We start from the raw sequence: 11851 nt of genomic DNA, 5'->3' as shown, positions 1-11851 counted from the left end.
GAAAATTCGCAGAATATGTTACTATCAAAGCGACACATGATTTTCTTTGAAATCTTAGGTTTCACAAAACGTTTTAGTGGTGAGTGATACGATCTCACGTTTCGGTTTGTTTATATTTTGACCGGCTTTACAAAAGTCAACTTTGTATCTCTGAGATTTATCCGGAAGAAGTACAGCCATGGGGGTTTGTCAACCCGATTTGTTGTGCTTCTTTTTCGTGAGTAATCTGAAAGTTATACGGAAGAAGTATAGGGGGAGTTGTGTAACTGATTTGTGTGCTTCTTTTATCCGCGAGAAATCTAGGTTTTTCGCAAAGTTTTGAAGAGAGCAAGTATTATTTTTCAAGAAGTTCTTCGGAATCGAACCCTTACGGGACGAGATTTCTCCAACCCGGTAACGAGACAAAATTTCAGGGTTTGATAGATTTATCGTTCCCTTTCTGTTTAGACAGAGAAATCGCGGACTCGTTTCGGTGCTCTTCTGTGGCAAAAATTGCGACTAGGTTTTCTATTTTGTTGAGCACTACAGGGTTTGCGTAAGCATTGGCCGTAGGAGCTTTCAGTGCTGCGAGTTTTTCTATCATATATCCAAACATCGTTTTGATCTAGTGCTTTGCGGCTGTGAGTAAGAGTAATCCGACCCCCCCCCCCCCTCCTTCTAGCATCAAACTGTGGGAACCAAAATTCACACTTTCGATTTCCGTTTAAATTAGGAAAGTTAAGAAAAACCTAATTTCCCAGAGCTCCGGATTCTCTGCGAGAGCCAATGACAAGTGACCAAATAAACGCGGAAAATATGTAAAGACAATAAATCGAGTTTAGAAAAAGTAGATCTTTACTGCGAATTTGCGTATGAGCGTTCCAGAGAAAAAAGCATTCAAGAAGCTTGTCTTGAAACATGATTACAAAGGAAATCGTATGACAAAAACAATAAAACGAGACTAAGTTTATCAGCAGTACCACCTGTGTCAAGAAAAAATCTATGTGGCCGCAACTCGCTTAGCAATAGACGGAAAGGACGAAAAAGGTTTGAAGATTTTGGGACTGGACCTTACGAAACGCTGCCTACGTACCCCTTTCGAGGATACGTCGAACTAAGTTCAATTAGAAAGATTTGAACAAGAAATCAAACTGCCTGGGCGAGTTTTTCTAGTAAGAGTGCAAGTCATAGAAACATGCAAAGAGTTCTAGAGTCTAAACATAGTTTTCCCTTTGCATCTTCAACCTCGGCATCCTTATGTACTCCTCCTAAAGGCGGTTTGCACTTTCCCTTTCTGCCCTTGGTCGTTTTTATCGTTTCGCGGAAATATTCTATTTCTCTCCAATCTTCATGTTACACAAACAGAGATCTATTGATCCTAAACAGGTCTAGAAACAGATCAAAGTAGAATTTATTAGTTTCGAAACACAAACTGGCAGATCGATCAATAAATAATAAGAGAAGTTGAAATCGGAAACTAAGAGAAACAAGAATTTCCCTATCTGTAGATGCTCTGATACCACTTAACACGATCCTAGGATCATTCTCTGGATAGTATAGGATAATCCATTGAAGAAACGAATCAAGAGACTCAAGTTTCTCAAAGGCAGTGGACCGAGTTGTGACACAAGAGGCGCCTAGATAACTAGACCGGATAAGACACACCGAAATAGAGATCCTTAAACTCTGGATATTACACACCAGAACACTCAAGCACTCGTTGAACATGTAAAAGATAGAAGAGAAGTTTTTGATAAAAGATTGCATAGATTGATAAGAGAGTTTGCGAAACATATATAGAGAAAGACTTGTACATGCACAAGCTTTCGAAACTAGCAAAGTAGTAAAGACACAAGATCCCTCAGGAAAGAAAACAAAGACTAAACTTAGAAGATTTGGAAGACTAAAACATGAAATAGAAACTTAGGATTAAAAGATAAAATAAAGTAAGGATGTGGTCGGTCTGGGATCATTAAATAGGTCATTTGTGAAGCAAATCTAAGGCCTTGTTAAAAGCCTATCCTTAGAAACTCCACTGGGACAAAACCAAAGATAGGAAAAGAGCACTCTTAGATTGCTTGCGTAGTTGATGATTAGCTTGATGATGGGATAGCTTGAATGGTAATGAGTGTGTCTTGGATGATCAAGCTTCGTCCAAGACATTCTTCTTGTTCCAATGACTTCTTGACCAATCCTCCAACCGCTTCCTTGAGTCTCCTGGTTCTGGAACGAGTCATAGGTCCATTTGGAATGGCTAAGGCCTCTTCATCAGCTGACTGGTCCATGTACTTCATGTCTTCATCATTGAGCTGGTCCTGAATCATATCACACACCTCAAGAAAAATTAGGGTTTCTTGACTTTCTTCCGTTTACAGAAATCAACAGTGCGACTTTAGGTTCCCACAAGAGATGTTGTGTAACACCCGTCTTTAAAAATATCAAAATTAATAAATGCATTCAAAAATCCACCTTTATTCTCGAAGAAACGTCTCAACAGAGAATCATAAACCGCATAATTCGCAAACTCAATCTGATGTAATTAAATCTGAAATAAAACATAAGTAGAACTCATTTTAAAAACCAGCACCCGATAAGAATCGATGTGAACCTTCACTCCTCACCTGAAAGGAGAAAAGGGAGAAATGGGGGTGAATAACACACAGTCATTCAGTGAGAATGGTCATGCCTGTCCACATGACTCCTAACACTATTAACCAACTTGCATACAAAAATACTAGTCCTAAAACATGCATGACCCAACATATTAAACAATTAACAAGCATAATAAATCATTCATATCAATACACATTCTTTAACCACATTAACATTTCTCACATCATGACTATTTCTCATATTAATAATAACATAACACTTAGGCTGGTCGTCACCTCGAAAGGTCGTATGCCACCTTGGGCTCGTCAGCCGGTATACGGGCTTTGACGAGATCGCCATGTCCTCGTCCTCAGTCCGATTTCACACATTTCAAATATACTTAACACTTTCATCACTTATCACTTTAACAAATTATCAAGTAATTACCAACTTTGTCATCTCAATATTCATCACATCAATCACAATTAAGCACAAACAAATTCCTAGACCTAGCATTTAAGATCAAAACTTGACTAGTAACATTAAGAATCCACAGATCGCACCCTCACCTTTACCTTAAGGTTGAAAGTAGATTCTGATTATAGCGGCTGAAACACTGCTCTAGCGATCTGAAACTGCATTTGTGTTCAAAGTGAATTAGGGTTTCTGGTTTTGATAGAACAAACTGATTCTTGGCCAGGAAGCAACACGAATAATTGTTTGATCTTACCTCTAAATAAGAAACCGTCAAATGATATAGATTCCTCGCAACAAGAGATTTCTAGGGATACCTTACGCGCGTTCTAACTCTCTCTGGTTCACCGGGAAACCTTCTCACAAATCCCCTATGTGAAACTGGATAACAGTGAGATTTCTCCAAATTGAAGGTCGGATAACTTCCAGAGGTTACCTCGTAACTGAGGGTTCTGAGTGGCTGTAGAAAGCTGGTAACGTCATCTTTCAAAAAAATAACAATATTGTCACCTAGATCCTTCTGTAGCAACGGGAAATCTCCTCTCAATGTAGCTCTATGAACTGGAAAAATAATCTAGACAGATTTCAGAAACAGTCTCATTTTCTCTCAATTTGTAGATCGTATAACTAATGGAGATTAACTTATAATTGAACATTCTTATTGGCTATATAAATCTGGGAACGTCAACTTTCTAACAATATTAAGAAAGTCACCTAACTCCTTATGCATCAACCAGAAATCGCTTCACAATATGACTCTGTAAAACATAAAACCCAGATCTGAACATATTGCAGAGTATAATGGTTTTTGCCCCAACTTGTAGATTGAATAACTAACTGAGATTACCTCGAGATCCGAAAGTTTCTGTGTCTTCCTTACAACGAGATCTATCAATTCAACTAGGGCAATTTGCTTAAATTTTACGTATCTGGCCGTAAACTCCTCTCCAAAACCCCAACTTGACACTGATATCACTTGAAGAACAGAGTGTTGCAGGCTGCGTTTCGGTTACTTTGGCAAAGTTTCGCCGTCAAATTTCTCTCCCCATCAACACTAGGTCGTGGCCATAATATATAGGTGGTGAGAGGGCTTAGGGTTCAAATCATCCAAAATGATGGGCTTTACGTTAGGTTCTGGGGGTGTTGGGTTTGGGCTGTGACATGTTGCATTGTTAGGGATGTTATTTTATGAGCAATTTGAAACATTTACAACAAAAACTTATATATTTGAACAAAGACCTTTTAAAATGTTTTATTAACCGCTGTGCGATGTTTTTTAAATTTTATTGATATATAAATGTTTTAACAACAACAAAATAAACTATGTTTACACAAAATTATATCGTATTTGAATGATAGTTAGAAATTTGGACTCTACAACAAGTCCGCCACACTCATGGCATATGTAATACGATTATACACATCTTTGTTGGCCGAAAAAACCGGAGATCTTGCATCGTCTGGATCAACCGACAAAACCATATGACAATAATCGGCTGCGTCACGAGCGAGGCTAAGCTCATCATCAGTCTCATCCAGATCTCCTTTCTCCATCGACCACTCTGCCTTCTTTAGCCCCTCGATAACAGAATCTTTATAGTTTTCCGCACAACTCTTGAAACATGGTTTCTTTGGAGAACCGAGTAGAAGCATCGTGTGCTCTGCCTTCTCCATCGCCAGAGACAAAGAAACCTTAGCCAACTCAAATACGGTTGATGCGGAAACTGTGTGCTGATTAGAGGTTAGGGATTCTATACATTCTTGTTCTTGGGATGATATAGATGCCGTACCTTTGCAAGCCTTCGATATCAACAAGGACGGAAACGGGCATGTCGTTTGTTTCATTGGTAAGTGTAAGTGGCTAGAAATCATGGATTTTGCGGTTGTAGATGACCATCGCGAGAGGAGAAGAAAAGTTACAATATTGATCGTTATGTATGCATAAGGGGGATAATAAGAAACCATTGTATGTTAGCAATGCTTTTCTTTGCTCTTAAAGCTCAAATAATAATATTAGCTTAGAGTACCTAAATATATTAATTTTTGATGTAACCAGAGGTTCCTTCGTTTTCGTTAACAGTTTTAACCATGAATCTTCCATTGTTCATTTCCACACATTTAAGCAAGAAATGCTATTTGTGGCATTGAATTGAACGATCTATGATAAAAACTGCGAACACTAATTATATAAGAGAGTTTGTGGAAAAGAGAGGACAATAAGATTCCATGTACATGCATAGTAAAGACTATAAATCAATCATAGTATGACTAACTTACATTTTTAATTTACCTAATTATTATTATTTATAATTTAGATATTTAAAATATATGTTTTAATAATAATAATAATAGGTTATATATATTATATATTTTTAAAATTTAATATTTTCAACTAACATATTCATCTTATAAAATTATTTGTTTTAAATGAGATATGTATAACAAAATTTAAATATGTTTTTACTTATAATCGGATAAAATAACATCAATATATTTAATGTGTTAACAAAAGTAAGAGATATAATTTTTAATAGTTTTGCCATCACCTAATGTTGTAAGTGGCACGCCATTTTCGGGAGTGGAAAGATGGGTGTACAGCTTATTTTATTTATCTAATTATTTTACTTCCTAACTTCATAATATTATGAAGAAATTTATAATATTTTACGATTAAAAATTATATCTATTACTTTTGTTAACAACTTAAATATATTTATGTTATTTTATTAGATAATAAGTAAAAACAAATTGATGACAAAAAAGAAAGTAAAAACATATTTTGTGTTGTAAACCAGATGGTTTGTGGATTGCTCATAACCAGATGTTTCAACAGATCGAGGTTACACTTAACCAAGATTGTACTAAACCGAGATTGTACTAAACCGAGATTGTATTAAACCAACCATGTGTTAATGGGTTGGGCCTTGTTTCCCCTTTTATTCATAAGTGGCGACTTCTTAACTTAAGTTAAGAATGTTCCACATTGCTTAACTTTGTAATAGGAGGCTAGACTCCAACCTATATAAGGAGAGCCTTGGTTTGCTTATGAATAACATCTCATTCTTTCACAAACTCAAAGTGTCCGATCTTTCTCTCTCTCTCTGGTTCGATTTGTTCTTAAGCAAGAACACTAGGATTAGAATACGTTATCAGCACGATCTTGCTCAAGATCAACCAACTCGGAGGCCACCATAAACCCTAGCCGCCGCCAACCACTTCTCTCTCTAAGATCTTTTACATTCAATTGTTTCTTAGATCTTAAACTAATCATACTTTGAATCCTTTTTTTGTTTGATTGATTAAGGTTTCTAAGAAAGGAACCAAGGAGAAGAATCGGCAAAGTAAAAGGTTAGATCTCAAAACCCTAATTTTACTTGCAACTCAAGTTTTATTTTCGGTTTCATCTTTCTTACTTTTGAATCCGATTTTAAAAGTTGATCTAGTTCTTGTTTAAAACTTATAAATAGATTTTATAAAATCTTATAAACTCTATTAGATCATATTTGATCAGATCCGAAATTCTAAACCTAAACCCTAAAATTTCGGATCTCAAAACCCTAAATCCCTCATAACTTTAGTTTTGTATTAGCCAACAAGCGATACCCCTTTTAAGGATGACACGCTATATGTCTAAATCAAAACATAAGTTTATGTTTAACCAAAACTTAAAATCTGATTTAAATCCTTAAAATCTAATCCTTAAAGTTAATATCAGATTAAAAGAAACTCTAAAATTATAAGAAAATTTTAAGCATGTGATAACATGACTTTCATTTTGTATAAGACAACAAGTGATACCCCTATTAAAGGATGATATGCTATATGTCTAAAACAAAATTAGTCTTATGTTTCCACATTCTTTGATCAATGATCCACACCTTTGTGTGGTTAGATCTTGAATCTTTTAGTCAATGATCCATACTACTTAGTATGGCTAGACAATAAGGTCAATGATAGACCATGGTCGATGATGTGTACCTTCCGGTACGACTAGACCACAGGCCGTATTGGTCAATGAAGTACCTTCCGGTACAACTAGCCCACAGGCTGCATGAGTCAATGAAGTGTACCCTAGGTACGACCAAGACCTTGAATTATAAGAAAATAAAATTTTCTAAAGACCTAAGCACTCTGATCTTTGTTTCAGATGGCCAAAATCGCAAATTTGGATTTTGCACCTCTAACTGTGAGGGGTGACAATTACCTACAATGGGCACTAGATGTCGAGATTTCTCTTGGAGCCAAAGGCCTAGAGCATTGCATTGTTCCTCAGAACGAAGCTACTAAGAAAGAGAACTCTAAGACCCTCATGCTCATCCGTCATCACATTGAGGAGAGCTTAAAAGCTCAATACCTCACAGTGAGTAATCCATACGAGTTATGGAAAGAGCTTCAGATGAGATATGATCACCAGAAGACCTTGATTCTTCCGGGCGCCACCTATGAGTTGCTTCATCTCAGGATTTAAGACTTTAAGTCTGTAAATGAGTACAACTCAGCCATGTTTAAGATAGTCTCAAAACTGAGGCTATGCGGCGAGACTGTAACTGATAAGCAGTTGTTGGAAAAGACTTTCCAGACAATGTCCTCAAGCAATTTGTTGCTTCAGCAACAATACAGACAGAAAGGTTTTAAGACCTATAGTGAGCTCATCTCATGTCTATTGCTTGCAGAACAAAATAACGAGCTGCTCTTGAAGAACAGTGAGCTTAGACCACCTGGATCTAACCCTGTCCCTGAGGCAAATCATACCTCAAATGAGCCTGATGATGGTGCTGAAGCCAACCATGTCCGATATGACCATAAGGGCCGCGGATCCTCATTTGGAAGAGGACGTGGCCGTAGAGGTCATGGGCGAGGACGTGGACAAGGTGGCAACAGCAAAGGGCGCAACACCCCTTATGACCGTCCAAACCAGTCCAATAATGGACAAGGTAAAGGCAGAGGCAATGGGACTTCTTCAAAGCCACAGAATCCTGCAAGCTCACCTTGCCATAGATGCGGAATGATGAATCATTGGGCAAAGAATTGCCGCACAGCCAAGCATCTGGTCGACCTCTATCAAGAGAGTCTTAAGGGCAAGAATCCGGAAGCACACATGGTGTACAAGGATGGTGAGGACGATTTTGATCATGACAAGGACGACCTCATGGACTTTCAGACTTCAGACATACTCACTATGCTGAATAATGATCCAGTCGAATAATGTGATGCATCAAACGATTTGTGTTTGAATGTTTTTTGGTGTTTTTAGGCTTTGAGATTTTTTAAGTGCTTTTGCATTCTATGTTTTATTTAAGAATAAACTATGTTTACTTTCATTTTCAATAATAATATGAATGATTCAGATTATATTTTTATTGTCTAGAATGAAAGGAAGTATGGACACACTTGTGGTTGATAGTGGAACAAGCCACACGATTCTTAAAGATAAGAAATTCTTTGTTAATCTAACATTGAAAGATGCCAATGTGAGCACAATAGCTGGTGTATCATCACTAATCAAAGGCCACGGCCAAGCTTATGTCTTGTTACCAAATGGGACACATCTAGAAATAGATGAAGCATTGTATTGTCCAAACTCTAAAAGAAGCCTGTTGAGCTTTAAAGACATTCGAAAGAATGGTCTTCATATCCAAACGAGTGGAGAAGGAGCCAAAGAGTTCTTAAACATCTTTGAGCTCGAACAAGACCATAAGAAGGTCTTGGAAATGATACCAGCTGTATCCACTGGTCTTTACCATGCTCAGATCAGTGCGGTCGAAGCCAATGCTATAACAATAAGCAAAGAGTTCAAGGAGAACTTTACTTTGTGGCACGACCGGCTAGGACATCCAGGAACATATATGATGCGTAGACTTATTCTACATTCTAATGGTCATAACCTTAAAGGTAGACGAGTTGTTCCTAAGATCCATACATGTGTACCTTGTGCACAAGGAAAACTCATAGTCCGACCATCACCAGTCAAAGTGACAAAGGAAACCATAGGTTTTCTGGAAAGAATACAAGGTGACATCTGTGGACCAATACACCCACCAAGTGGGACGTTTAGGTACTTCATGGTACTCATTGATGCGTCCACAAGATGGTCCCATGTGTGTCTATTATCCACACGGAATCTAGCCTTAGCTAGACTTCTTGCTCAAATCATCAGATTGAAAGCACACTTTCCAGACTTTCCTTTGAAGACTATACGTCTTGATAATGCTGGTGAATTCACTTCCCAAGCCTTTTATGAGTACTGTATGTCCATGGGGGTGACAGTTGAACACTCCGTGGCACATGTCCATACACAGAACGGCCTAGCCGAGTCCTTTATCAAAAGGATTCAGATGATTGCTAGACCTTTACTCATGAAAAGTAATCTTCCAGTCACAGCTTGGGGACATGCTGTATTGCATGCTGCGGAATTAATACGCATCAGACCATCTAGTGAGCATAGATATTCACCATCCCAACTCCTCATGGGTCGAGAGCCAGACATCTCCCATCTTAAGACTTTTGGATGTGCTGTTTATTATCCAATAGCTCCACCACAAAGAACAAAGATGGGAGCTCAGAGAAGGATGGGAATATATGTTGGATATGATTCTCCCTCAATTATAAAATACCTCGAGCCAACCACGGGTGATTTATTTAAGGCCAGGTATGCAGATTGCCACTTTGTGGAATCTGAGTATCCAACACTGGGAGGAAATAATAGCAAGCTGGTAAAAGAAATTACATGGAATCATACATCCCAAGCATGGCAAGATCCTCGAACTCAATTCTGTGATCTTGAAGTTCAGAAGATTATACATCTTCAAGAGCTAGCTAATAAATTGCCAGATTCCTTTGCTGACCCAAATAGAATGACCAAGTCATATATACCAGCTGCTAATGCACCAATAAGAATTGATGTCCAAAAGGGACAAAGTCAAGCTGCTACAGAGTCTAAGACACGTCTGAAACGTGGTAGACCAAGTGGTTCCAAAGATAAGAACCCCCGCATAAGTAAGAAAGGTGCTAAACAGACCGTGGGCGAGGGGGTGAAGGAGCTGGTCGATGTGGTCGATCCGTCCGTCCAAAAGGACCGGGACATGGACGAACCAACGTCCGGACATGGGCCGGGCGTACCAGCATCCTCAGACATGAACATTGGCACGGTTGCTAAGGGGCCTAATGAGATTTGGGACGCCAAAACTCAGGGTTCTGAACCACCTGACAATGAAGAGATCTCTATAAACTATGTCATGTCTGGAAAACAATGGAACAGAAAACATGTCGACATGGATGATTTATTTGCATATCATGTAGCACTTGAGATCATTGAAAATGATGAGGATCTAGAACCCACGTCCATTTATGAATGCATGCAAAGAAAAGATTGGCTTAAGTGGAAAGAAGCCATAAACGTGGAGTTAAACTCTTTTAAGAAGAGAGGTGTTTTTGGACCAATACTCCTAACACCACACAATCTAAAACCAGTGGGTTACAAATGGGTCTTTGTGAGAAAGAGAAATGAGAATGGTGAAGTCGTGAGGTATAAGGCCCGACTTGTTGCACAAGGATTCTCACAGAGACCAGGAATCGATTATGAGGAGACTTGTTCTCCCGTGGTGGATGCAACAACATTCAGATTCCTCATAAGTCTGGCCATAAGAGAAAATCTTGATTTACGGTTAATGGATGTAGTAACCGCATATCTATATGGACCACTGGACAATGACATATACATGAAAGTACCAGATGGTATTGAAATACCTAAGGATGCTAAAGGTTCTCGAGAACAGCATTGCATCAAGCTTAACAAAGCTTTGTACGGATTAAAACAATCTGGTCGTATGTGGTACAACAGATTGAGTGAGTACTTACTGAAAGAAGGCTACAAGAATGATCAAGTAAGCCCATGTATATTCATTAAGAAATCCGGCCAAGGCTATGTGATCATAGCCGTGTATGTTGATGATCTAAACATACTTGGAACGGCCAAAGAGATTTCCCGAACAGTTGAATATCTCAAGAAAGAATTTGAGATGAAAGATTTGGGAAAAACCAAGTTTTGCTTGGGACTACAGATTGAACACCTTAAGGATGGAATCCTTGTGCATCAAAAGACCTATACTGAAAAGGTTCTTAAAAGGTTCAATATGGATAAGTGTCATCCACTTAGTAGTCCCATGGTTGTAAGATCCCTTGGTCTAGACACTGATCCGTTTAGACCTAAGGCTGAGGATGAAGAAGTCCTTGGTCCAGAGTATCCTTACCTCAGTGCCATTGGCGCCTTGATGTACTTGACTACACATACTAGGCCGGACATCTGTTTTGCTGTGAGCCTATTGTCCAGATTCAGTTCATGTCCGACCATGAGGCATTGGAATGGGATCAAACACATTCTAAGATACCTACAAGGAACTAAGGATGTGGGTTTATTTTATGCTAACCAAAACAAAGAAGATTTGGTTGGTTTTGCTGATGCAGGTTACCAGTCCGATCCACACAGTGCTAAGTCCCAGACCGGCTATGTTTTCACATATGGAGGCACGGCCATTTCATGGAGATCAGTCAAGCAGACCATATCAGCCACATCATCCAATCACTCGGAGATATTGGCGATCCATGAAGCAAGCAGAGAGTGTGTCTGGCGAGACTCATGACACACCATATTCGGACAGCATGTGGGATCACGGATGGTAAAGACGAGCCGACCGTCCTTTATGAAGACAATGCGGCCTGCATAGCTCAGCTCAAAGATGGATACATCAAGGGTGACAAGACTAAGCACGTTCTCCCCAAGTTCTTCTTCACCCACGACCTTCAGAAA

At 38.7% G+C, this 11851-nt stretch overlaps 2 protein-coding genes across 2 annotated transcripts; one reads left to right on the top strand and one right to left on the bottom strand.

The window, feature by feature from the left end:
* Window positions 1-4387: 4387 nt before the first annotated feature.
* LOC108853285 (uncharacterized) lies at window positions 4388-5010 on the bottom strand. Its single transcript, XM_018626713.2, has one exon. It carries the CDS (start codon window positions 5008-5010, stop codon window positions 4420-4422), a length of 591 nt encoding a protein of 196 aa, XP_018482215.1. The 3' UTR covers window positions 4388-4419.
* Window positions 5011-7546: 2536 nt separating this feature from the next.
* Window positions 7547-8251, top strand: LOC108850499 (uncharacterized). The gene has a single exon (XM_018624023.1). The coding sequence runs from the start codon at window positions 7547-7549 to the stop codon at window positions 8249-8251; it is 705 nt and encodes a 234-aa protein (XP_018479525.1).
* The last annotated feature ends 3600 nt before the right edge of the window (window positions 8252-11851 follow it).

The sequence above is a fragment of the Raphanus sativus genome, chromosome 6 (genome assembly GCF_000801105.2).
Source record: "Raphanus sativus cultivar WK10039 chromosome 6, ASM80110v3, whole genome shotgun sequence".
NCBI lineage: Eukaryota > Viridiplantae > Streptophyta > Magnoliopsida > Brassicales > Brassicaceae > Raphanus > Raphanus sativus.
This window is presented reverse-complemented; position numbering and strand designations above follow the sequence as displayed.